Source organism: Artemia franciscana, chromosome 1 (assembly GCF_032884065.1).
Source record: "Artemia franciscana chromosome 1, ASM3288406v1, whole genome shotgun sequence".
NCBI classification, from domain to species: Eukaryota; Metazoa; Arthropoda; class Branchiopoda; order Anostraca; family Artemiidae; genus Artemia; species Artemia franciscana.
Window position 1 is genome coordinate 40,250,824 of NC_088863.1, and position 25,956 is coordinate 40,276,779.

General features: G+C 35.2%; 1 protein-coding gene across 1 annotated transcript; it reads left to right on the forward strand.

The window, feature by feature from the left end:
- Positions 1 to 597: 597 nt before the first annotated feature.
- Positions 598 to 20,531, forward strand: LOC136029568 (uncharacterized). Its single transcript, XM_065708062.1, has 3 exons — positions 598 to 686; positions 10,769 to 10,901; positions 19,979 to 20,531. Exons 1-3 carry the CDS (start codon positions 663 to 665, stop codon positions 20,431 to 20,433), a joined length of 612 nt encoding a protein of 203 aa, XP_065564134.1. The 5' UTR covers positions 598 to 662; the 3' UTR covers positions 20,434 to 20,531.
- The last annotated feature ends 5,425 nt before the right edge of the window (positions 20,532 to 25,956 follow it).

Sequence of the window (25,956 nt, forward strand, 5' to 3'; positions counted from 1 at the left end):
AATGAGGGTTTAGTTGTCCTTAGGTCACTTTGGAATCTTAACAAGGGAACTTGAGCTTTCAATTTTCAATCAAATGACCCTTCTCCAAAGTTTATGCCACCACCCCTTCCATAAAATCCAATTATACCCCCGGGACATAACTTACAGCACCTGGCTCCGGGCCTTGGGAGGGTTGTCTTGCCCAGGAGTTTTTGTTATCTGACCTTTTGACTATTTTGAACAAATTCATTATCTGCAAATTTTGATCGGATGCATTTGAGGAAAAGAGGGCTCGGGAGAGGGGGGCTTGTTGCCCTCCAACCACTTTTGACTCTTAAAAGGGAACTAGAATTTCTAATTTCCAATCGAAAGAGCCCCTTCCAAAGTTTATGCGACCATCCCTTCCATATGAAGTGCCCCTGGGAAAAAATAATAAAAAATTGAAGCCTTTTACTATGCTTTTACTATATATCTTTCACTATAGGCAACGCTATAGCGTTACTACTGATGATATTTGGTTTGTTTCGTTGTTACCAAGGAAAGACAATTCTTGAATTAATATAAAGCTATCGCAATAACTTGATTCCAAACAACTGAAACATTAAAGGTAATAAAATATTACAGACATATGTCAGTAAAAAAAATTGGCCACATTTGACAAAATCAGTCATAATTTCTAGGAGATGAAAGCTATTATCAGTCTTCTGGTAAGAAAATATTTAGTAGTGATAATCTTTCTATATTTCAAAACTTGTAAGCAAAAGGGGCTTTAAATGCTATTAGATCTGCAGATTTTTTTTAAGCAAATAATATTTTTGAACTGTGTAGATAAGAGGGTATTCAAAATTTAGTAAGTTCTAACGAGAAATAGAGCTCGCAAGCTCAAGAATCCTAACTTAAGTTCTTGGATGTCATGTAGTAGATTCAACCAACAATTCATATGTTGATTGCCCCGGATAAGTTTCCACATTATGGTTAGCTCTGTTTTCCTAGATTTTAAGTTTTTGCTTAATTTTTTAATATTTGCATACTGACATACCTGGCAAGATTTTCAGAAGTTTACTATGGTATATCCTAGCTTTTTCTAAAACCAATAAAACCGCATCTTTTTCAAGAATCTATAGTCCTTGATAAACTCCCTTAGCCCTCCCATGTCACGATTTAAAATTTGTTTGACCTCCCACCCCCGACACAACGCGGTCTTTAAGATTCAACTGTATCATTTCATCCGTTAATTTCCTTCCTTGAGGAATCGCAGATGTATTTTGATACCCTTGATGAATATAGTGTCTTTTGATTTAGCTCTGCTCTTTTCTCCAAGCCACAACTCAGTATCCACTCCCCTTTTAATCATTCTTTAAAAGTTTCAACTTAATATCTTAGACCATCCTTGGGATACATAAGTTTGTGAAAATCAAAAAAAAAGAAAAGAAGAAGAAATAAAAGAAACAAAACGAGAATGGTTGGAGCCAGTGAAGACAAAACGAAAAATCATAAGTATATATTTCGGCAAAGATCTCCACAAAACCGTCCTCAGATATGACGGTTTAATTTGTATTTAGACGGCTAATTGATCTTGTTAAAAAATGGCAACGAATGTAAGTCGACGTCATCTAATTAAAATTTTCCTAAATGAACTAGCTGTTGGGGTGGCGCTTCATGCCACCCCAACACCTAGTTGGTGGGGGCGCTTCGTGCCACCAACCCCCCAAGCCCCCCCGCGCGCGTAAGTCGTTACGCGCCATATTAGTTACGCGCCATTGTAGTTGTGTCCCTGTGTCCCACCTGTGAATATAGATAGATATATATATGTTTTTAGCTACGTAAAACTTGCAAATATACAACATTCTTCGCTGTCCCATTGTCTTTACATATAAATAGATTGTCAGGTTTACCGACTCTTGAACATGCAACATATAATTGTCCATGGCAAAAACAACTCGTATTCAGGTCTATACCTCATTATTCTAATGATTGCCCTTGAGCTTTGTTGATGGTGATTGCTAATCAAATATTCCCTGTGTCCTCATCGTCATTTATATATCCCCCTGTGCCCCCTGGCGTCCCCGTTGTAGTTGTGTCCTAGTCGTCATTTATAGTCGACAAACATGACGTCAGTCAACACACAAACATAACGTCAGTCGACAAACACGTCCCAGTAGTCATTTGTGTCACGGTGTCCCAATCTGTCATTTCTCTTTGAGTGTCCCGGTCGTCATTTATATTCCCTGTGTCCCGGTCTGTATATACATTCGTTTTTGAATTGGTATATGGTGAAATAAATTTTTTGTTTTTTTCTTTTTTTTCATTTTAGTTTTTTTTTGGTTGTTACCTGTTTTTTAGCTTTTTTTTCTTTTTAGTTTTTTTTGTAGTTTTTACCTTTTTTAGTTTTTTTTATTTTTATTTTATTTTTTTAAGTTTTCTTTTTCTCCTTTATTTTTTAGTTTTTTCCTTTTTTTATTTTTTTCTTTTTTTCTTTTTTAGTTTTTTACCTTTTTTTAGTTTTTTTTTAGTTTTTTAGCTTTTTTAGTTTTTTTAGTATTTTCTTTTTAGTTTTTTTGTAGTTTTTACCTTTTTTAGTTTTTTTTTCTTCTTTTGTATTAATGCTAAAGAATGACGACCAGGACGCTCAAAGAGAAATTACAGACTAGGACACTAGGAAACAAATGACGACCGGGATGCTGGGAATATAAATGAAGACTGGGACACAGGGATACAGCTACAAAGGGGATGCCGGGGGCACAGGGGGATATAGAAATGACGACGGGGACACAGGGAATGTTCGATTTGCAATCACCATCAACAAAGCTCAAGGGCAATCATTAGAATAATCAGGTATAGATCTGAATACAGATAGTTTTTCCCATGGACAATTTTATGTTGCATGTTCAAGAGTTGGTAAACCTGACAATCTATTTATATGCACAGACAATGGGACATCGAAGAATGTTGTATATTCGCAAGTTTTACGTAGTTAAAAACATATATATATATATATATATATATATATATATATATATATATATATATATATATATATCTTTCTATATTCACAGGTGGAACACAGGGACACAACTACAATGGCGCTTAACTAATATGGCGCGTAACAACTTACGCGCGCGGGGGGGGGGGCTTGAGGGGGCGCGAAGGGCCCCTACCAATTAGGTGTTGGGCGTCATCAACACGACTGACGTCATGTTTGTGTGTTGACTTATGTCATATTTGTCGACTGACGTCATTATAAGGATTGAGCTGTATGTCGTCATGAAGTTGTTTGTCGACTGACGTCATGTTGGTCAACTTATGAAATTACAGACCGGGACACCGGGACACAAATGACGACCGGGAGGCAGGGAATATAAATGACGACCAGGACACTCAAAGAGAAAAACTACAACGGGGACGCCCGGGGCACAGGGGGGATATATAAATGACGACCGGGACACAGGGAATGTTCGAAGAGAAATTACAGACCGGGACACCGGGACACAAATGACGACCGGGACACAGGGAATATAAATGACGACCGGGACATTGGGACACAACTACAACGGGGATGTCGGGGGGCACAGGGGGATATATAAACGACGACGGAGACACAGGGAATATTCGATTAGCAGTCACCATCAACAAAGCTCAAGGGCAATCATTAGAATAGTGAGGTATAGATTTGAATACGGATTATTTTTCCCATGGACAATTATATGTTGCATGTTCAAGAGTCGGTAAACCTGACAATCTATTTATATGCACAGACAATGGGACAGCGAAGAATGTTGTATATCCGCAAGTTTTTCAACCATAAATAATAATCCATGGACAGGCAGTCATGTCGTCAATAAGTCGTCATTTACCAAACAATACAAACAATAAAGACAAATAAATTAGAGGCAACAACCCAACACAAGGGCTCAACAGGAGAATACACTTGCCTATAGGGTTTCGCCACATTAAATTCTCTACCCAGTCAAGTGTTGTGGCTACCACAGAATATCCATGGCATCCCCGTGTCAGGTATCACCCCCAAAATACATGCCTATGAAAAAAAAACCCAGCAAATGTAAAACAACCAAGTAACACCAAAATAAGCTTATCCTGTTAATATATCCCTCTTTTTAGCAAAAATAGGTAAACTAAATACGATAAATTTTACCAAATCCCAAATATTAACACATTGCAAAAAACCTGAGTGAACTAAACAATTATAGAATTCATCTTTACCATGTGGCTATTTTTAAAAAAAAAAATCCGCTCTATTAGAAACACAATTCAAAATAAATGGCGCTGCATCATCATTCCTCGAACCTCCGAAATTTGTTGAAAATTTCTTTAAGTATTTCCAGATAATTCTTTTGATATTTATTTAAAAGTTTGTTATAATGAAAACTAAATTTTTTAAATTGCCAAGTTAATTTATTTGCAGAAAAACCTCTTGATATTAATAAAACCTCTTGATAATCAATATAATTACTACAAATCCTTGCATAACGAAGTAATTGTGAGAAAAACGCCGAATATGTGATATTTGAGTGTATATAACTTTCAGGGAATGGGAAACTAATCACTTGAAAATCAAAATCATCCGTTTTATTATACATTTTAAAACTTAATTTATTATTATCACAAATATTAATATTTAAATCTAAGAAATGATCTTCATGACCAACGCCATGACTAGGTTCAAGAGTAAGCTCTGACGGATATATATTTTTAGAAATATCAATGATATATATATATATATATATATATATATATATATATATATATATATATATATATATATATATATATATATATATATATATATATATATATATACTAGCTGTTGGGTTGGCGCTTCGCGCCACCCCAACACCTAGTTGGTGGGGGTGCTTCGCGCCCCCCCCCAAGCCCCCCCGCGCGCGTAAGTCGTTACGCGCCATATTAGTTACGCGCCATTGTAGTTGTGTCCCTATGTCCCACCTGTGAATATAGATATATATATATATATATATATATATATATATATATATATATATATATATATATATATATATATATATATATATATATATATATATATATATATATATATATATATATATATATATATGTTTTTAACTACGTAAAACTTGCGAATATACAACATTCTTTGCTGTCCCATTGTCTGTGCATATAAATAGATTGTCAGGTTTACCGACTCTTGAACATGCAACATATAATGGTCCATGGGAAAACAATCCGTATTCAGATCTATACCTCATGATTCTAATGATTGCCCTTGAGCTTTGTTGATGGTGATTGCTAATCGACCATTCCCTGAGTCGCCATCGTCATTTATATATCCCCCTGTGCACCCCGGCGTCCCCTTTGTAGTTATGTCCCTGTGTCCCGGTCGTCATTTATATTCCCTGTGTCCCGGTCGTCATTTGTGTCCCGGTGTTCCAGTCTGTGATTTCTCTTTGAGTGTCCCGGGCGTCATTTATATTCCTTGTGTCCCGAAGTCCCGGTCGTCATTTATATCCCCCTGTGCCCCCCGGCGTCCCCATTGTAGTTGTGTCCCTGTGTCCCGGTCGTCATTTATATTCCCTGTGTCCCGGTCGTCATTTGTATCCCGGTGTCCCGGTCTGTATATACATTCGTTTTTTAGTTTTGTTTTTCTCCTTTATTTTTTTCCTTTTTTCTTTTTTTCTTTTTTAGTTTATTTAGATTTTTAGATTTTTTAGTTTTTTTATTAGTTTTTAGTTTTTTTGTAGTTTTTACCATTTTTTTAGTTTTTTTAGTTTTTTTTTTACTTATGTCCTGGTCGTCATTTATACTCCCTGTGTCCCGGTCGTCATTTGTGTCTGGGTGCTTTGTTGATTGCTAATTTATATTATATTTATATTTATATTTTTTATATTTATTAATATTTTTTTAGTTTTCTTTTTCTCTTATTTTTCAGTTTTTTCCTTTTTTTTAGTTTTTCCTTTTTTAGTTTTTAGTTTTTTTTTGTTTTTTACCTTTTTTTAGTTTTTTTAGTCTTTTTAGTTTTTTAGCTTTTTTAGTTTTTTTATTAGTTTTTAGTTTTTTTTTAGTTTTTGCCTTTTTTTAGTTTTTTCAGTTTTTTTTAGTTTTTAGTTTTTTACCTTTTTTTAGTTTTTTTTTAGTTTTTTAGCTTTTTTAGTTTTTTTCTTTTTAGTTTTTTTTGTAGTTTTTACCTTTTTTAGTTTTTTTTCTTCTTTTGTATTAGTGTGAAATAATTCAGACGTCATATGCGGACAAACACGACGTCACTCGACAGACAGACAGACAGACATAACCCACAAACAACTTATTTTTATATATATTTATTCATATTTTTTTAGTTTTCTTTTTCTCTTTTATTTTTCAGTTTTTTCCTTTTTTTTAGTTTTTTTCTTTTTTAGTTTTTAGTTTTTTTTAGTTTTTTACCTTTTTTTAGTTTTTTTTTAGTTTTTTTAGTTTTTTAGCTTTTTTAGTTTTTTTATTAGTTTTTGTTTTTTTTTTGTAGTTTTTGCCTTTTTTTATTTTTTTCAGTTTTTTTTTAGTTATTAGATTTTTACCTTTTTTTAGTTTTTTTAGTTTTTTAGCTTTTTTAGTTTTTTTTTCTTTTTAGTTTTTTTTGTAGTTTTTACCTTTTTTAGTTTTTTTCTTCTTTTGTATTAGTGCGAAATAATTCAGACGTCATATGCGAACAAACATGACGTCACCTGATCCACAGATCCACAGATCCACACACAGACAACTTATTTTTATATATATAGATAGATATATATATATATATATTCACAGGTGGGACACAGGGACACAACTACAATGGCGCGTAACTAATATGGCGCGTAACGACTTACGCGTGCGGGGGGGGGGGGGGGGGTGCGAAGCGCCCCCACCATCTAGGTGATGGGGGGCGCGAAGCACCACCCCACCAGCTAGTTTAGTAAAAAAGCAAAAATAGTGATTCAGTGCAGTTACTAATATGTTTCAGATTAGCATTTTTGCTAATAAACCGCCTATGAAACTTCCTATTTTACAGTATTTGGTCAGGTCGAATTTTTGTCTTCATATTTATTTTTTTTTTTCTCTATATAATTTATCAGTTCTAAATTAGATTTTCTTCTGTTAAAACATTTGGAAGTGGAGTGAATGGTGGATATGAATGTACCTCTACATCTGAAAATTTAACGGAAATGGAGCCATTGAAAAATAAGAAAGCAAGTATACATTTAAATATAATTCTCTAAATAAAAAAGAAATCATTGAAGAAGAGAATAGGACATAGTGCTTTTCATAACAGGATTTGTAATATAACTATACAGATTAAATCGATTGAAGTTTGATAATTAAAGTCAGTTGAAAGTAAGGGGGGTATTTATTCTGGGAATTATCTAATGGTTTTAATTTTTACTTCTAATACCTAGGGAATTATCTAATTCTACGAAATACACTATTAGAATCGCCTTGTCCAAAAATCCTATATAGGAAACTTACAGTCTCTTGGATTAAATTAAATAAAAAAAAACTAATTTTTTTAGCTGAAAGTAAGGAGCGACATTAAAACTCAACACGAACAGAAATTACTCCGTATATGAAATGGGTTGTCCCCTCCGCAATCCCTCGCTCTTTACGCTAAAGCTTTTAATTGTTTTAAAAAATAGAATTGTGACAAACAGTCAAACTTTAGCGTAAACAGCGAGGGATTGCGGAGGGGACAACCCATTTCATATGCGGAGTAATTTCTGTTCGTTTTAAGTTTTAATCTCACTCCTTACTTTCAGCTAAAAAAATTGTTTTTTTTTTATTTAATTTCTGAACGTTTTTGAATTAATGCATGTTTGGTTTTGGCTCTCCGCACATAAATTATTAAAATGAAATTTGTATATTAAATCTTTTTTTGGCTAAATGGCTTTCTCTTAGTTTCGATCAGACGATTTTGAGAAATAAGGGGTGGAGAAGGAGGTCTAGTTGCCCTCCAATTTTTCGGCTACTTAAAAATGTAACTAGAACTTTAATTTTTAACGTATGTTTTTATTAGTAAAAAATGTACGTAACTTAAGAATTAACTTACGTAACAAACTTTCATAATCTAATATTTTTATTATGTATTCGAGGGGGTTTGTACCCTCGTTAATACCTCGCTCTTTACACTAAATCGTAAGTTTTGTCCCAATTCTTTAAGAATGACCCCTGAATCCGAAAGGCCGTAGAATAAATAGTTGAAATTACTAAAAATACTTTAGCATAAAGAGCGAGGTATTTATCTCCTCCTAAATACCGGCTCTTTATGCTAAAGTATTTTTAGAACCCCTCATATGCGTAATAATCTCTGTTCGTTTGAAGTTTCAATGCTACTCCTTCCTTTCATTTGAAAAAAACGCTTTCATGTTTATTTTTCATTGTTTTCTTATAGTAATGCTAGAAAATCCTGCGCTCTTTTCATTGAATTTTTCTTCCCCCATGACAGATTCCTCCAAGGAAAGATTCTCCAAAATATCCCCCTCCCCTCAGCTCCACCCCCAAACAAAATAAAATCCCCTTGAAAACGTCTGTACACTTCCCAATAACCATTAGAATATGTAAACACTGGTCAAAGTTTGTAACTTGCAGCCCCTTCCCCAGGGATTGTGGGGGAGTAAGTCATCCCCAAAGACATAGTTATTATGATTTTCGACTATGCTGAACAAAATGGCTATCTAAAAATTTTGATTCGTTGACTTTGGGAAAAAAATGAGCGTGGGAGGGGGCCTAGATACCCTCCAATTTTTTTGGTCACTTAAAAAGGGCACAAGAACTTTTCATTTCCGTTAGAATGAGCCCTCTTGCGAAATTCTAGGACCACTTGGTCGATACGATGACCCCTGGGAAAAAGAAGAAAAAAAAAAACAACAAACACGTACCCGTGATTTGTCTTCTGGCAAAAAATACAAAATTCCACATTTTTGTAGATAGGAGCTTGAAACTTCTACAGTAGGGTTCTCTAATACGCGGAATCTGATGGTGTCATTTTCGTTAAGATTCTATGACTTTTAGGGGGTGTTTCCCCCTATTTTCTTAAATAAGGCAAATTTTCTCAGGCTCGTAACTTTTGATGGGTAGGACTAAACTTGATAAAACTTATACATTTAAAATCAGCATTAAAATGCAATTCTTTTGATGTAGCTATTGATATCAAAATTCAATTTTTTAGAGTTTTGGTTACTATTGAGCCGGGTCGCTCCTTACTACAGTTCGTTACCACGAACTGTTTGATAACAAAGAAAACATGCTGGCTTGAAAACCATGAAAAATGGCTCTACCCACGAACATTTGCATCGACAGTATCTTTTACGATAATTTGTATCGACGGTATCTTTTTTTTTTTGTTTTTTCTCCCCAGCTAGCTGGGCACTGTAAAATTGTAGAGACCTGTTTAATGGCTCATTTTAAAACATATTGCTATATTTAGTGCCTGTTGTAATTAAAATATACATAGTTTTTAAAATAGAAGCACTTTTTCTACAAAAAAACTGCATTTTCATGTACAAGCTTGATGAATGACATCATAATCGTAGGCTGTAACCATCTATAACGTAATAAGTGAATTTAATATCTATACAGATTTATTTTGTTACAAGATAAAATAGGAAATACGTAATGGATCGAAAGGGTTTATTTTAAATGAAGACTATGTAATTTTCATCTGATATAGCTGAAACCTAGTAAACCACTGCACATAGTACCTAAAAGTCATGATAATACAAGCATTTTTTGAAAAGTTGCTTATCTGGGGTATTGTGCCATACTGAGGATTGTCTCTTAACATTCCAGTTAAGAAAAAGCCAATGGCTTTTTCTTGTTTGTAATTCGGGTTGCAGCGGTTGCTAGCCACGTAGCAAGATAAGCTCACGTTCCATAAGAAAATGCAATGGCCCAACGCAAAAGCTGCAATGCAAAAGCTTACAGTCTCTTGGCTTAAATAACAAAGACAATATGTGTTTGATAAACAAGAAAAGTGGCTTGAACTAAGAATATCAGGTTTGTAGCGGTAGCTAGCAACCTAGTAAAATACGATCACGTCCAATACCGAAAAATTTAACAACCCTTAACTCCTGAAAATAGTGTCAGATCAAAAAAAAAGTACACTATTAGAACTGCTTTGTCTGAAACCTCTTACATAGGAAACTTACTTTACCTTGGATTGATTAACGAGGAAAACCAATTGGCTAGAAACACAAGATAAGTTGCCTGAACTACGATATTCTGCATATAAGGCGTCTGTTTCTTCTTTCCTTTTCCTTCTCAAATAGTTATTAATAAAGCCCAATCGCTGTAAAGCAAAAAAACTGCATAAAAAAAAGGAGTCTTGGAACATCTTTAATATAAACCAATAAGAAAAAAAAGCTGTGCTGAGTGTTTCATGCAACAAAACTACTAAAGAGAAGCAGTATATGATACGCAACCCCTCACTTTTTTTTATGACAAGCATTTTGGGTCCTATGCTTTTGATATACACTGATCTGTCTCTACATCTATAGTACTTGTCAAGGTCTTGAGTAATATCTAAAATATAGGTCGGAAACCTTAGCGCATTCCTTGGTTTTACCAGAACCTCCATTTTACTCAGACAAGCTACAATCCAGTAGGTAAAATTGATTGTCTCCTCTCCCGTGAATTTTTTGGCTTGCTAATTTTATTAACCAGAATAGGGGATGCACGCAAACCTTTTGGGACAAGTGGTTCCCACTAGAAAGTTCACGAAAAATTGTCTTAGAACAGTAAAGATAATTACAAAACAATTTTCATCAGATACATGTTACACGATTTTTTCTTCTAGAGTTTATACTTTGTTTTCCATCTGAGTCTACAGAAGGCCTCTGAGTTCAGTAATGAAGAACTGAGGAGAAGAGACGAGCAATGCAAGGATAAGGAGGAAACAAAGTCATTGAATGAGTTATTCCAACCTATAGGTAAGGTATTTTGCTAATTCCGTATTTATCGTGGGTGCAAACTAGGAAACAGACCCCTGCCCTTCCCCATGAAACCTTAGACACCATGCGCATTTTCAACCATTATGATCAAATGATTAAAGAATTTCCTTGCTCAGGCTCCTTTCCGCCCCTCAGTTCTATCAAAGTTTATTGTCTTAGTGCAAAGTTTAATATGTTATTATGTTTTCAATTCGTTCTAATCATAAGAACATTTGTGGTATTGCGTTCAATCTCTTTTGGTACAGCTATGAGAAACGATGGATAGCAAATTTAGGTTAAGTTTCATACTTACAGAGTGTTAGGTTGCCAAAAACAAGACTTCTTAGTATTCCCACTAGGGCCAAAATAAAAAATAGAGGACATGTTCCAAAGATGGATGGAAAAGACTATAATGTAAAATTTGAATGAAAAAAGAGTTCCATAGGAGGAAGCAAAGGTCTTAGCAGAATGGAAAAGAGGAGCATGTGAAGATGAGTTGGCCTAAGGTGGCTTGGTGTGATGACTTGGTGTCGGTAGTAGTAGTTTCATTTTAGTTTATTGTTGGCGATGAATTCAAATACCTAACATGTTTCTTACACTGTTATCCCAGAATTCTTATTGAAAACTATAGAAATTATGATTTAATGCACTCTTTCACAAATAGAAAAATATTTCTAAGGATATTTTGTCAATTTTATCATTACGACGAAGTTCCTTTTTATTTTAATTAAATAAAAAAAGTTTTTTTTTAAACAAAAGTAAAGAGCGAAGCTATGTCTTGAAAAGAGTAAAAATCAATTACAGAGATTAAAATAGACAATGAATTAAATGTTAAAAAACAAAAAACATTAGACTTAACAAAAATGAAACCAATAATAAACTTATGATATACCAAAAATAAAACTGATATTCACCTCAAAATTAAAATGAACAGAAATTACTAAATATATGAACTCCTTGTACCCCAATTATAGTAAAAACAAAACAAAACAGATCTTAAAAGACAACTATTAAAGTTAAAAGAAACAGACATTAGACTTAATAAAAAATTAAACCAACAATAAACTTGTCATGTACCAAAAACCGATACTCAGCTCAACTCAAGACGAACACAAATTACTGGATATTTGAACTGTGAAATTGGCTCCCTTCTATCCCCACATAGCGTAAGTAACCTTCACACTTCACCTTCACAAGTAATTTCGAGCGAGCGAGGCTAGGAGAGGGGTTTACTGGGTCTGAATCTCCCCCATCCCACATAGTTAAGTCTGTCTCAAGAAAAAAGAAACGAAAATAAATATAAGAAAATTTTTATGTCTTTTGAATAGTTTCTTTTTCCAAGCACTCCTTGCCCCCTTTTGCATGACTGACTGCTTGACAGGTCGATTCTAGGTTCAGGTAATTTCTCTGTTTTTTAGGTTTGACTTCATCAAGCATTAGTTTTTTGTCCATTTAGTTTAGATTTGTTTAAATTTGACTTTCAGCGAAAAGGCCGAACAATATTGTCCTACCAAATTCTGTCATACATTTCTTGCGCAGCAAGGTGGCGAGATAAATAAAAAAACACCTTGCTCCGACATATTAAGAATGTTTTTCATACTTGAAAGCATTCTCAAGAAAAACATTTTGGGAGGATAATGTTTGGTTAGTTTAAAACAAGATAAATATAATGTAGAGATTGGATTACAAAACTGCCAGCATCCCCCTCATGATATCCCGGAAGTTTAATTTTAATAAGCTATGCCGTTCCAAAAGTATTGCTGAGACGCCCTTTTGACAAACTGTAGGCACACAGTCTGTTTTGAATTCATTCAACTTTCTCCTCAACATTCCTTCAAATTTTCACTTCAATAGTCTCAGCCTTGATGGGACTCGCTAAAGAAACAGTAGATGTAGTGGTAGAAGTCGTAGTATTGATAATGGTTTGTATTATAAAATATAATCGCATATAACCGCATGGCTACCCTAACAAAAGTCAATTACAAATTAGCCAAAGCAACTAAGAAGAACCCATGAGAACCCTTGAATAGAGTCTTGAATAGACTTCATTCTACTATTTAGACAAAAAAAAAAAAACAAAAAACATTTAGATCTTTCAAATCAAATTAACGAAGTGCCTAAATAACCATAATAAGCTTGAAAAGCCGTGAAAATGTTAAAATGAAATGTATAAGCTGTCCTGACAGTCCAGAGGCACAATATGACTTTTCTCAAAGTCATGTGCCCAAAGATATTCAAATTCTGTGCCTTTTCTTGATTTAGTAGATGCTTTAAAAAGCTATTTTCTGGCTATTGACTTTGATAACTCTTCCTGTTTCATTATTATTAAGTGAAACAAGGCAAGGTTAGAATGAAGTAATCTTGTTTGAAAATAAAAATATGAAATATAAACATTAAATTGAGTCATTTTGACATAAAACGTGTCATTTTGGTAGCCCTGGTAGTGTATGTTATTGGGCCTATCAGAGAACGTTGAGGGAGTGTTGAGGGTGTGTTTCAACTAAAATTCGAAACACATTAAGTATATACGGGTTGTAAAAAAGGCATAACTCAGGAATGACTAAGTATATTAATTTGGAACTTTCAGGAAATGACCAATTAATCAAAAAGGTAATTTTTGCAACTACTAATACTACTATTACTACGATTACTACTACTAGTGCCGCTGTCACTGCCACTACTACTACTACTACTACCAATACATCTGCTGTTTCGATAACGAGTACTACCAAGGCTGAGGATATTGAAATGAACATCTTAGGAAATGCTTTGGGGAAAGTTGAACTAAATCAAAATATGCTATGACCATACATATTGTAAAAATAACGTATAAAGAATACCTTTGGAACGCTTATTGTACCATATTCACACTTTCCCATCTAACTCACTTGCTGGGGCTCTCCATGCACCCAAACTAGCTCAAAACCACAAAGTTTCTTAGAATTTCATTGAAGCACATAGTTCTAATTTGGCTACTAGATGGACATAACCCTAAAGTCAACAGTTGAACACAGGCATTTCCTTCTGTAAAATATTGTTTTCTGAAAAAGTTCCTATTTCTTTTTGATTTGGAAAAGATTATATATTCAAAACTCTAAATATACATTTGACAATTAAATATGATACCATTTGTAGCGGAAAATATGACACATTTTTTGAAACAATATGGAACCTGGGATGACACAAAAAGCACATTTTCGGAAAAAATATGACACACTCCTTAAAAAAAAAATTGGGAGCCCTGTATGTATACTACATCAGAATAAAAGCTATAGCGTCGCCTATAATAAGGGCCTGGTTCATGCTCCCAGAAACCCGGAGCAAGTGTCTAAAATCATGCACTGGGGGCATACATGGTTTTTATTGAAGGGGTAGTCGTATAAACTTTGGAAGGGGTTTATTTGATTGAAAATTGAAAGATCTAGTTCCTTTTTTGAGAGTCAAAAGTGGCCAGAGGGCAATTGGACCCCCGCTCACGCCCTATTTTACCAAAATATATCCAATCAAAATTTTAAGATCGCTGTTTTGTTCAAAATACTGCTAAGATCAGGTAATAAAAACTAAGGAGTCAAAATATCCCCCCTAGAGCCCAGGGTCAAGTGTCAAAAGCTATGTCCCGGGGTCATACTAGGTTTTTATGGAGGGGATGGTCGTATAAATTTTGGAGAGGGGTCATTTGATTGAAAAGTGAAAGTTCTAATTCCCTTTGAGTTAAAAACTGACCCCCCCCGCACCTTATCTTTTACAAATACATCCGATCGAGTTTTCTCAGAAAGCCATTTTGTTCAAAATAAACCAAAGATCATGTAGTAAAAACTCAGGGTTTGACCCAGTCCCTTAGAGCCCCAGGGGAAGGGTTTCAAGTCATGCCCTAGGGGTGTTTGAGGTTTCTATAAAAGGGATGAACATATAAACTTTGAAGTAGGTTCATTTGATTGGAAATCGAAAGTCCTAGTTCCCATTTTAAGAGTCAAAAGCAATCAAAGTGCAACAGCCCCCCCCCCAACCGAGATCTCTTTTCCCCAAAATGCACCAAATCAAAATTTTGAGATAGCTATTTTGTTCAAAATAGTTCATGTATCATATAGCAATGTGTCCGGGGTTAACATAACCCCCAGAGCCCAGGAGCAAGGGTTGTGAGGTACACCCTGGAGGCATATAAGGTTTTTATAGAAAAGGTGGCTGTACAAACTTTGGAGGAGGCTCGTTTGATTGGAAGCCCAAAATTTTATTTCCCTTTTGATGTTGTAAAAATGATCGAACTGTAACTAGCTATTTCCAATGCGCTCTTTTCTCCAAATGCATGTGACCGATTTTTTAAGACGAAAATTTTGTTCAAAATAGTCTAAAGACCATGTAAAATGCCTTTGGGTTGACACAATCCCCACAGCCGGGGCGCATGGGCTATAATTTGTGCTGCAGGGTCAAATTATATGTTTATGGAAGGGGTGGCTGTATAGTCTATGGATAAGGCTCATTTGAGCAGAAATTGAAAGCTACAGTTTCATTTTAAGAGTCGAAAGTGATTGGTGGGCAGATAGCCTCACCCATTTCCCCCAAATTCATTCGATCAAAATTTTGAGATAGTCATTTTGTTGGTAAGACCCCTAAGGGCCAGGGGGGTATGGGTTGTTAGTTATAACCCGGGGGCATATAAGGTTTTTATGGAAGGGGTGGTAGTATAAACTTTGAAGGAGGCTTATTTCATTGGAAATTAGAAGTTCCAGTTCACTTTTAAGAGTCAAAAATGATTGGAGGACAACTAGCCCTCCCCATACGTCCTCTTTTCCTCAAATGCATCCGATTGAGATTTTGAGAGATCTAATCTGTTCAAAATAGCCCAAAGATCATATAACAATACCTTCAGGATTAATAACAAACCCCAGATTTGGGAAGGGCAAGGGTTGTAAGCTATACCTCGGGGAATGTGTGTTTTCTTTTGAAGGGGTGGTTGTATAAAATTTTGGCCTATTTGATTGGAAAATGAAAGTTCTAGCTCCATTTTAAGAGTCAAAAATGAAGGGAGGGCAATCAGCACCCTACCCCCTTAAACTCTTTTTCCCCAAGCGGATTCGATCAAAATTTTGAGATAATTGCATACTATTTATCAAATTGCTATAAATAGTGCCAATGATAAAGCAGGGATTAGCCTTTTAGGGTTAGAGAAAAGGGCAGTAACCAAACTCTCGTTTGCAGGGATTTTTATTCGTTTTGAGCTTGACTTGTACGTTCAATTAAGGTTTTACTTGTTTTAAGATTTATTTATTCATTTATATTAGTACCAGTTGTATGTTTTTTTGTTTCCTATGATTCTTTATTTTATTTCAGTTAGTTTTGGCTTTCATTTATTCTTTACAAGAAATTTTGATCGTTTTCAGTTCGAATTATCTATATATAAAAATAAGTTGTATGTATGTTTGTTTTTTGTATGTTTTTTTTGGTAAAAAGAGGGTTTGCATATGAGGTCATTATAAGTATATAAGGCGTCATTATAAGATGGGACACCGGGACACAGGGAATATAAATGACGACCGGGAAACTCAAAGAGAAATTACAGACCGGGACACAAATGACCACCGGGACACTGGGACACAGGGAATATAAATGACGACCGGGACACTCAAAGAGAAATTACAGACCGGGACACAAATGACGACCGGGACACAAATGACGACCGGGACACCGGGACACAGGGAATATAAATGACAACCGGGACACAGGGACACAACTACAACGGGGACGCCGGGGGTACACAGGGGGGACATATAAATGACGACGGGGACAAAGGAAATATTCGATTAGCAATCACCATCAACAAAGCTAAAAGGCATCATTAGAAAAATGCAGTATAGATCTGAATACGGATTGTTTTTCCCATGCACAATTATATGTTGCATGTTCAAGAGTCGGTAAACCTGAAAATCTATTTATATGCACAGACAATGGGACAGCGAAGAATGTTGTATATTCGCTAGCTTTACGTAGTTAAAAACATATATATAACTGACTTCATTATAAGGATTGAGCATTATGTCGTCATGAAGTTGTTTGTCGACTCACATCATGTTTATCAACTGACGAAATTACAGACCGGGACACAAATGACGACCGGGACACAGGGAATATAAATGACGACCGGGACACTCAAAGAGAAATTACAAACTGGGACACCGGGACACAAATAACGACCGGGACACAGGGAATATAAATGACGACCGGGACACAGGGACACAATCACAACGGGGACGACGGGGGTACAGGGGGATATATAAATGACGACCCAGACACAGGGAATATAAATGAAGACTGGGACACTCAAAGAGAAATTACAGACTGGGACACCGGGACACAAATGACGACCGGGACACCGGGACACAGGGAATATAAATGACGACCGGGACACTCAAAGAGAAATTACAGACTGGGACACCGGGACACAAATGACGACCGGGACACAGGGAATATAAATGACGACCGGGACACAGGGACACAACTAAAACGGGGACGTCGGGGCACAGGGGGTATATATAAATGACGACGGGACACAGGGAATGTTCGATTAGCAATCACCATCAACAAAGCTCAAGGACAATCATTAGAATAATGAGGTATGGATCTGAATACGGATTGTTTTTCCCATGGACAATTATATGTTGCATGTTCAAGAGTCGGTAAACCTGACAATCTATTTATATGCACAGACAATGGGACAGCGAAGAATGTTGTATATTCGCAAGTTTTACGTAGTATATATATATATATATATATATATATATATATATATATATATATATATATATATATATATATATATATATATATATATTTACACACACACACATATATATATATATATATATATATATATATATATATATATATATATATATATATATATATATATATATATATATATGTGTGTGTGTATATATATATATATATATATATATATATATATATATATATATATATATATATATATATATATATATATATATATATATATATATATATATATTTACACACACACATATATATATATATATATATATATATATATATATATATATATATATATATATATATATATATACATATATATATTTTAACTACATGTGAATATCTATATTCACAGGTGGGACACAGGGACACAACTACAATGGCGCGTAACTAATACGGCGCGTAACAACTTTCACGCGTGGGGGGGGGCACGAAGTGCCCCCACCAACTAGGTGTTGGTGTAACAGCTAGTTATACATCTTTATTTCTGCTGATCTTACGTTTAATACGGCCTTTAATTTTATTTAAAAAAATCTTTTTCAGAAAGATTTTTTAAACTAATTATAAATGATTGACGAATTCCCTAATTTACAGCCCTTGCCGCGAGGGCTTTGGTTTGATACCCCCAAAGACATAAGTACTGGACCTTTCAACTGTGCTGAGCAAAATGAATATCTCAAAATTTTGATTGGACATGTTTGGGAAAATGATGGTCGTGGGGTGGGGACTGGGTACTCTTGAATCATTTTTTACTTTTAAAAAGACACTAGAGCTTTTAACTTCCAGTCAAATGAGCTCTTTTTATGAAGTTTCTACGACAGCTCCTTCTGTACTAAATGCATTGGTCAGGAAAAAATAATAAATTGTGTCCACTTTATTCTTTACTTAGGAAGCGCCTTTACGCAATTGGGAGAAAAGGGGTGAGAGGAGATGGCGGCGCTGGGCACCCCCTGAAAACTTTTGACTCTTAAAAAGAGAACTAGAACTTGGGATTTTAAATCGAATGAGCCTCCTCCAAAGTTTATACGACCACCCCTTCTATAGAAACCTTATACGTTAATAATGGGAAACTTGCATAACTCACAGCCCTTACCCTTGGGGTTCTAGGGGCAAACCAGAAGGCATAGTTTTTTTTTATATTTGGAATATTTTAAACAAAATTGCCATCTAAAAATTTTGATGGAATGCATTTGGTGAAAAAGGGCGATTAGGGAGGGGCCAGTTGCCCTCCTATCACTTTAGACTCTTGAAAAGGGAACTAGAACTTCCAATTTCCAATCAGATAAACCTTTTCCCAAATTTATATGACTACACCTTTCTCAAAAGCTTTATATGCCTCCAGGGTATAACTTATAACCATCGCCCCCAGGCACTGGTGGGTTGTGTCAACATCAGAGGCACTGTTGTATGATTTCTGACCTATTTTGAACAAAATTGCCATCTAAAAATTTCTATTGGATGTATCTGTGGAAACGAGTGCGTGAGAAGGGCTAGTTTCTTCCGATCCCTTTTGACTCTTAAAAGGGGCACTATAACTCTAATTGAATGAGTCCCCTCCAAAGTTGATACGACCGCTCATTCCCTTGTAATCTTCCATGTTAACAACGGGCAACTAACACAACCTAGAGCCCTTGAATTGAGGACTGTGGGGTGGATTAATATCCTAGGGGGGAGAGGGTTAGTATCCTAAAAAAACATTATTACTGAACCTTTCAACTATGCTGAACAAAATTGCTATGTCAAAATTTTGATAGAATACGTTTGGGGATATGAAGGACGTTGGTGGGGGTTTGTTCTGCAATCACTATTGACTCTGAAAAAGGCACTAGAACCTTCAATTTCCAATCGAATGATCTACTTTCGAAGTTTCTTCAAAAACTCCTTCTATAAGAAGTGCCCTGGTCCGAAAAATAACAAAAAAAAACAAATAAATGAATAATACATTGTGTCTACTTCGCTCTTTACCTAGGTAGTGCTGTTGTGCTGCCTACGATACTATTAGTTAAGTATTAATTTGGCTGTCTTGAAGAAAGTGTTGCGCCTTATTAGGTTAAATCCAATGAATTAATGCCTGTAATTGCAACTAAACAGAGTAACTTCTACGAAAGGGGCCTTATTGCACGTTACTGGATTAAAAAACAAGGAACTACAGGCTACAGAGAATAAGAGAACAGAAAATAGGAGACAAGATGGTGGAGAAAAATCACAAATTTATATTTGTTTGTATTTGAACTAAACTGAATTTCAAATTTGAACTTTGTACTAAAGATAATAAATACGACATAATTTACTTTTAGGAATGTTAAGATTTCGTCCCTTTCAAAATTTAAAAAGAAAAACAACACGGAAGAAAAACTGTCCAGCTTCTACTGAAGTAGAGCCAGCACAACTACCAACAATGGAATCTACAGAGGAAACAGGAGAGGTGTCAACAGAAGAAGCAAGCACTATAGCTTCAGTTGTAGGACCTAGCCTATCTTTAGGAAGGCCGACTACACCCTCACCAATGAGTCCGTCAACTACTGAACCTTCAACAAAGCCATATATAATACCAATGATGCTCCTAATACCTCCTAATTATCTATCTGAAGGAGTTTCTCTATGTTGTTCACCTTGTCAACAAAAGCCAGATTCCCAACCTTCAAAAATACCACTAAGTTCTAAAATAAGATCTAGTGAAATACCAAATTATTTTTACCAAAAACGAATACCAACTCCACGAACCAAACAACAGCGGCATTGGCCAACATGAAATTTTTTTAAGAAAGCTAAGCATCCAGCTATTAATAGTATTCTATGAAGTTTTATCACTATGTTGTTCTTTAAAAAAATATATATGTTCCAATATAAGGGTCTTCTAGAGAGGGCATTAAGAAGTAATTTTAGTTTTTAGTTCTTAGTTGTACTTTAGTGCTTTTTTGGTTGCAGTTTAGTATTTTAAACTTTAGTCTTAGAACAAGGACTTCCTATCCTGTATTTTACAATTTGAAAAAGAATGCCGGCAAGTGGTTGAACAGTTGTTAATTAAGTGTGAAACACATCCTCAATTAGTAAAGCAGCGCATAGATCAGTGAACACAAAATAATTAAGTGGTAGAGGGTTCTAATACTCTAGTTTTCACTACAAACAATGCTAACAATGGGAAACCACCTTTCGCGGTTTGATTGTAAAAAAAAAACTCAGTACGAAATTTTCGTTTATATGAAAGACTTGTTTGACGTGAGGTTAAATTGTATTGGGAGGAGGAACATAGCTCGCGTCTATATTTATTGAATAAAATTATCCCTGTGAAGACACTGACTATTTCAAGTGTAACCCATCGGATCTTTATGGAATTCAACAATTCGTGATAATGAACTGTAAGTATGGAGCGACCTGGGTTAGCAGTAACCGACAAACTATAAAAAGGAACTTTTATTACATCAAAGAATGTTTTTTTTATACTGATTCATAAAAATTAAACTTCATTAAGTTTGAAGTTCTTTATCAGGAGCTAAGAACCTGAGAAAGTTTGCCTGATTTTGAAAAAAGAAGGAAATACTTCCAAAAGCACCAGTAATCTAGATGAAAATTACGCCATCAAATTGCGCAACAATAAAACCATATCTGAGGGGTTTCGCACTCTTTTCTACAAAAATGAGGAACTTTTAAGTCAGAAGTGATTGGGTTTAAATAGAATGCAATTTTTCAGAAACACTGCGTGTTTCGGTTTTGTCTTGGATCAGAACAAATCCAGCGGGCAGCTTTCCCCTCCGTTGTTTTTGAATGGTACACAAACAACGTAAAGTTTCGCACTAAACTTCTACTGAGATCGAAAGACAGCTGCCAAATCACTTGCTGTACAGATGCACAATAACCACAGCGGCTTATTGTGAAACCTCACGTCGTTTGGTTAGCGCAATTTGAAACAAACTAAGAGGAAAGCTTCATCTTCAAGTTACGCTCGGGCCTATTCAAGATACTATGAAGCTACCACCCTTTAAAAACTAGTCCCTACTTGGTGTGAAAGTGTATAGATTAATACTTTTAAATTGATATCATGACAATTATGGTTGCCCATTGTAACAGATAATACAAAACATGCTGTAAGTAAAACTATCAAGTGTCAAAAGCCGTCAAAACTTTCAATTATCATTTGAACCAGATTCAGGAATGGCTTCTTTTATTTTGATTAACCTTAAAGACGAAAATTCGTTTTGAAAATAAAATTTTGAAGAATTTCAGGAAATAACCTGAAACTGCACACACCTGAAGTCAAAATAAACTGCACTATTGCAATTACCACAGCTAAAACCCTCGTTTAGGAGAATCATAGCCCCTCATCTCGACCAACAAGAAAAACCACTTTTTTTGCATGGGAAGCATCGATGCGTCTCCTTTTCAATGTCATTTTTTATTCTGTCGGCAATAGTAGGACCCTTATTAAATCAGGAGTTAAGCAGGTTGTGTTCAATCCCCTTTATATGGATCATTTTAATGGACTTTGTCTTAAGGAGCACACGAAAGGCAATGTGTGACCACGGAATCAAATGGGGAGGAAAAACTCTCCTGGACTTTATGCTGATGATTTAAGCGTCCTAGATGAAAGTACGAGCAAACTGAATGAACTTTTAGGGGTAATACAAGTTCAGGATGCCAGGTTAGGTTTGAAAATTAACGATAAGGAGACTAAGTCACTAAGGCTAGGAGTATGTGAAGATGAAAAGGTGACGTTGGGTAACGAAAAGGTTGATCCGATGGGTAGCTTCACTTGCTTTGGTAGTATTATAAGTAAAGACATTGGAAACAGTGAAGATGTTTAAAGTAGAATAGCTAAGGGTCAGGGTGTTTTCTCTCAGTTAAAAAAAGTATGGAAGAATAGCAAGATACGTCTGCATACCAAGATTAGAATACTGGAAGCTACAGTGATGACGGTGGTCAAATATGGCTCTCAAGCATGGGCGCTCCGAAAAGCGGAAGAGGATTTCCTAGACGAATTCCAAATAAATTGCCTAGGGATTGTACCGGGTGCCCGGCTGACCGACCGTATTTCAAACAGTAGGCTCTACGAAAAATGTGGTTCAATCCTGCTTTCTAGAGCTATTATGAAAGAAAGGTTAAGATGGCTAGGGCACGATCTGCGAATGAAGGAAGGCAGATTGACGAAGATTGTCCTTTTCGGCCAACTCTCTAGGGCTAATCGAAAAGCAGGCCCTCATCTTCTGGGGGTGGGAGGATGTCATAAAGAAAAATTTGAAGGAAATGGGAACTTCCTGGGAGGGTGTAAAGAGGGGTGCTTTGAATAGACTGGGGTGGAGGAGGAGCATGCGTAACTGTGTTGGCCTCAGGTGGTTGGTGCTGCGGTGAGTTGTTAGTAGTAGTAGTAGTATTAGTTTTAGCAGGACATCATTTATGGTTTTAATCTACCATTTTTGACGTCATTTGAAAAGTATGATCTTAGTCTGACTAACAAGAAGAAATAGAAAAAGAAAAGATTCCACAAGAAAAATGCTTGAAACTCACATGGTTAAAATTTAATCACAGTGCGAGGAAAATGATGACATTTGAGGGAATTAGGTAACAGAATCATCGAATATGACACCATGCCTCGGAGAACCAACTTTTAAAATATACATATGTTGTTTTATCTTTTCTAAAGATACATGTACTATACCATCTTGGACATGAAGATGCATTTCACATAGAAAATAAGAAGGCAGCTATTGCCTCGCAGCACATATGTTCATGCTTAATCCGACTGAAAGGAGATTCATCCCCCACCCTCAGACCTTTGGCTATATTAAACCAAATACTCGCGGAAAGTTAGAAATAAAAATACAGTTTCGAGGCATCAGGCACTTCCCCGTCATCTGTGCATTGACCCACAGTCCCCACTACGTAAAAGTTTATAAGAAATTATACATCACTATATATTATTTTATCAAACATAAAGTTAATAGTAACCACTTTATTCTCTTCGGGTATTGCTTTTCTTGACTAAGCTGCCGTGTTTGAGTGATTTCACTGCCCAATTCCCTGTTATTCGTTCTTTGCTAGGTTCCAGCCAGTGGTTCAAGCTCAGAGAACACTAAATATTACAGTTTGCCAAATGAAATTGCTTTATCTACCAACGTACTCTACATACTTGAATTAAAATCAAGTAGTTGTGGGCATCTAGCCATGGCTAATTGTAGAAAAAGCCGAGACAGATAGTCCGACTGAGCGAGAGACAAATCTGGCATCAATGTTGAACAAAGTCCTTATTAGCTTGAGAAGCTTAAAAACGCCATTATGGCTCTTTGTAAACTCGTGGTATCACCCTTACGTCTTTAAGCAGACAATACTGCAGCTCGTTGTTAGAAAGACTAAAATTAATATTTTATATTCAAATTGAATAAGTGTGTAGAATTATGTGATGACATTAAAATATGCTGTGAAAATTTAGACACAATTTTCGATCCTGAACTGAAGTTAAAATTTTTCACCTTTTTTTCATCTTAAAAAGAAATTGCTTATACTTATGAGAAAAGAAATTCAGTATTGATGTTCTAGCAACGATTTCTACCAAGCTTCAAACTTTTGTTTTTTTTAAAGGTTTCTGAATTGTTGTAATACCTTGTTAAAATATAAACAAATATTTTTGAAATTACCATTTTTTGTTTTTACGCAATTTAATTTCTTTTCTTAATAAGTTCTATTCAAAGATATTTGATTATTACGGCGAGTCCGATTTCTAACAACAATTTTAATCCCTTATCAAAATATATGCAACTATTTTTGCAATTACAAGTTTTTTGATCTTTAAACATTATTATATATAAAAAATAACTGTTGGGGTGGCGCTTCGCGCCACCCCAACACCTAGTTGGTGGGGGCGCTTCGCGCCCCCCAAGCCTCCCCGCGCGCGTAAGTTGTTACGCGCCATATTAGTTATGCGCCATTGTAGTTGTGTCCCTGTGTCCCACCTGTGATATATATATATATATATATATATATATATATATATATATATATATATATATATATATATATATATATATATATATATATATATATATATATATATATATATATATATATGCGAATATACAGCATTCTTCGCTGTCCCATTGTCTGTGCATATAAATAGATTGTCAGGTTTACCGACTCTTGAACATGCAACATATAATTGTCCATGGGGATAACAATCCGTATTTAGATCTATACCTCATGATTCTAATGATTGCCCTTGAGCTTTGTTGATGGTGATTGCTAATCGACCATTCCCTGTGTCGCCGTCGTCATTTATATATCCCCCTGTACCTCCCGGCGTCCCCGTTGTAGTTGTGTCCCTGTGTCCTGGTTGTCATTTATATTCCCTGTGTCCCGGTCGTCATTTGTGTCCCGATGTCCCACTCTGTAATTTCTCTTTCAGTGTCCCGGTCGTCATTTATATTCCTTGTGTCCCGGTGTTCCGGTCGTCATTTGTGTCCCGGTGTCCCGGTCTGTATATACATTCGTTTTTGAATTGGTCTTTTTTTCAGTTTTTAGTTTTTTTTACCGTTTTTTTTAGTTATACCTCATGATTCTAATGATTGCCCTTGAGCTTTGTTGATGGTGATTGCTAATCGAAAATTCCCTGTGCCCCCGTCGTCATTTATATATCCCCCTGTACCCCCGGCGTCCCCGTTGTGGTTATGTCCCGGTCGTCATTTATATTCCCTGTGTCCCGGTCGTCATTTGTGTCCCGGTGTCCCGGTCTGTATATACATTCGTTTTTGAATTGGTATATGATGAAATAAATTTTTGTGTTTTTCCCCTTTTTTTCTTTTTAGTTTTTTTTTTGGTTTTTACCTTTTTTTAGTTTTTTTTAGTTTTTTTTTCTTTTTTCTATTTATTTTTTTTTGTAGTTTTTACCTTTTTAGTTTTTTTTATTTTTTTTTAGTTTTGTTTTTCTCCTTTATTTTTCAGTTTTTTTTTCTTTTTTTTTCTTTTTTAGTTTTTTAGCCTTTTTAGTTTTTTTTTATTAGTTTTTATTGTTTTTTCTTTTTAGTTTTTTTGTAGTGTTTACACTTTTTTAGTTTTTTAGTTTTCTTTTTACTTTTTAGTTTTTTCTTTTTAGTTTTTTTATTAGTTTTTATTTTTTTTTCTTTTTAGTTTTTTTTTGTAGTTTTTACCTTTTTTTAGTTTTTTTTTTCTTATGTCCTGGTTGTCATTTATATTCCCTGTGTCCCGGTCGTCATTTGTGTCCCGGTGCTTTGTTGATGGTGATTGCTAATCGAACATTCCTTGTGTCCCGGTCGCTTTCTCTTTGAGT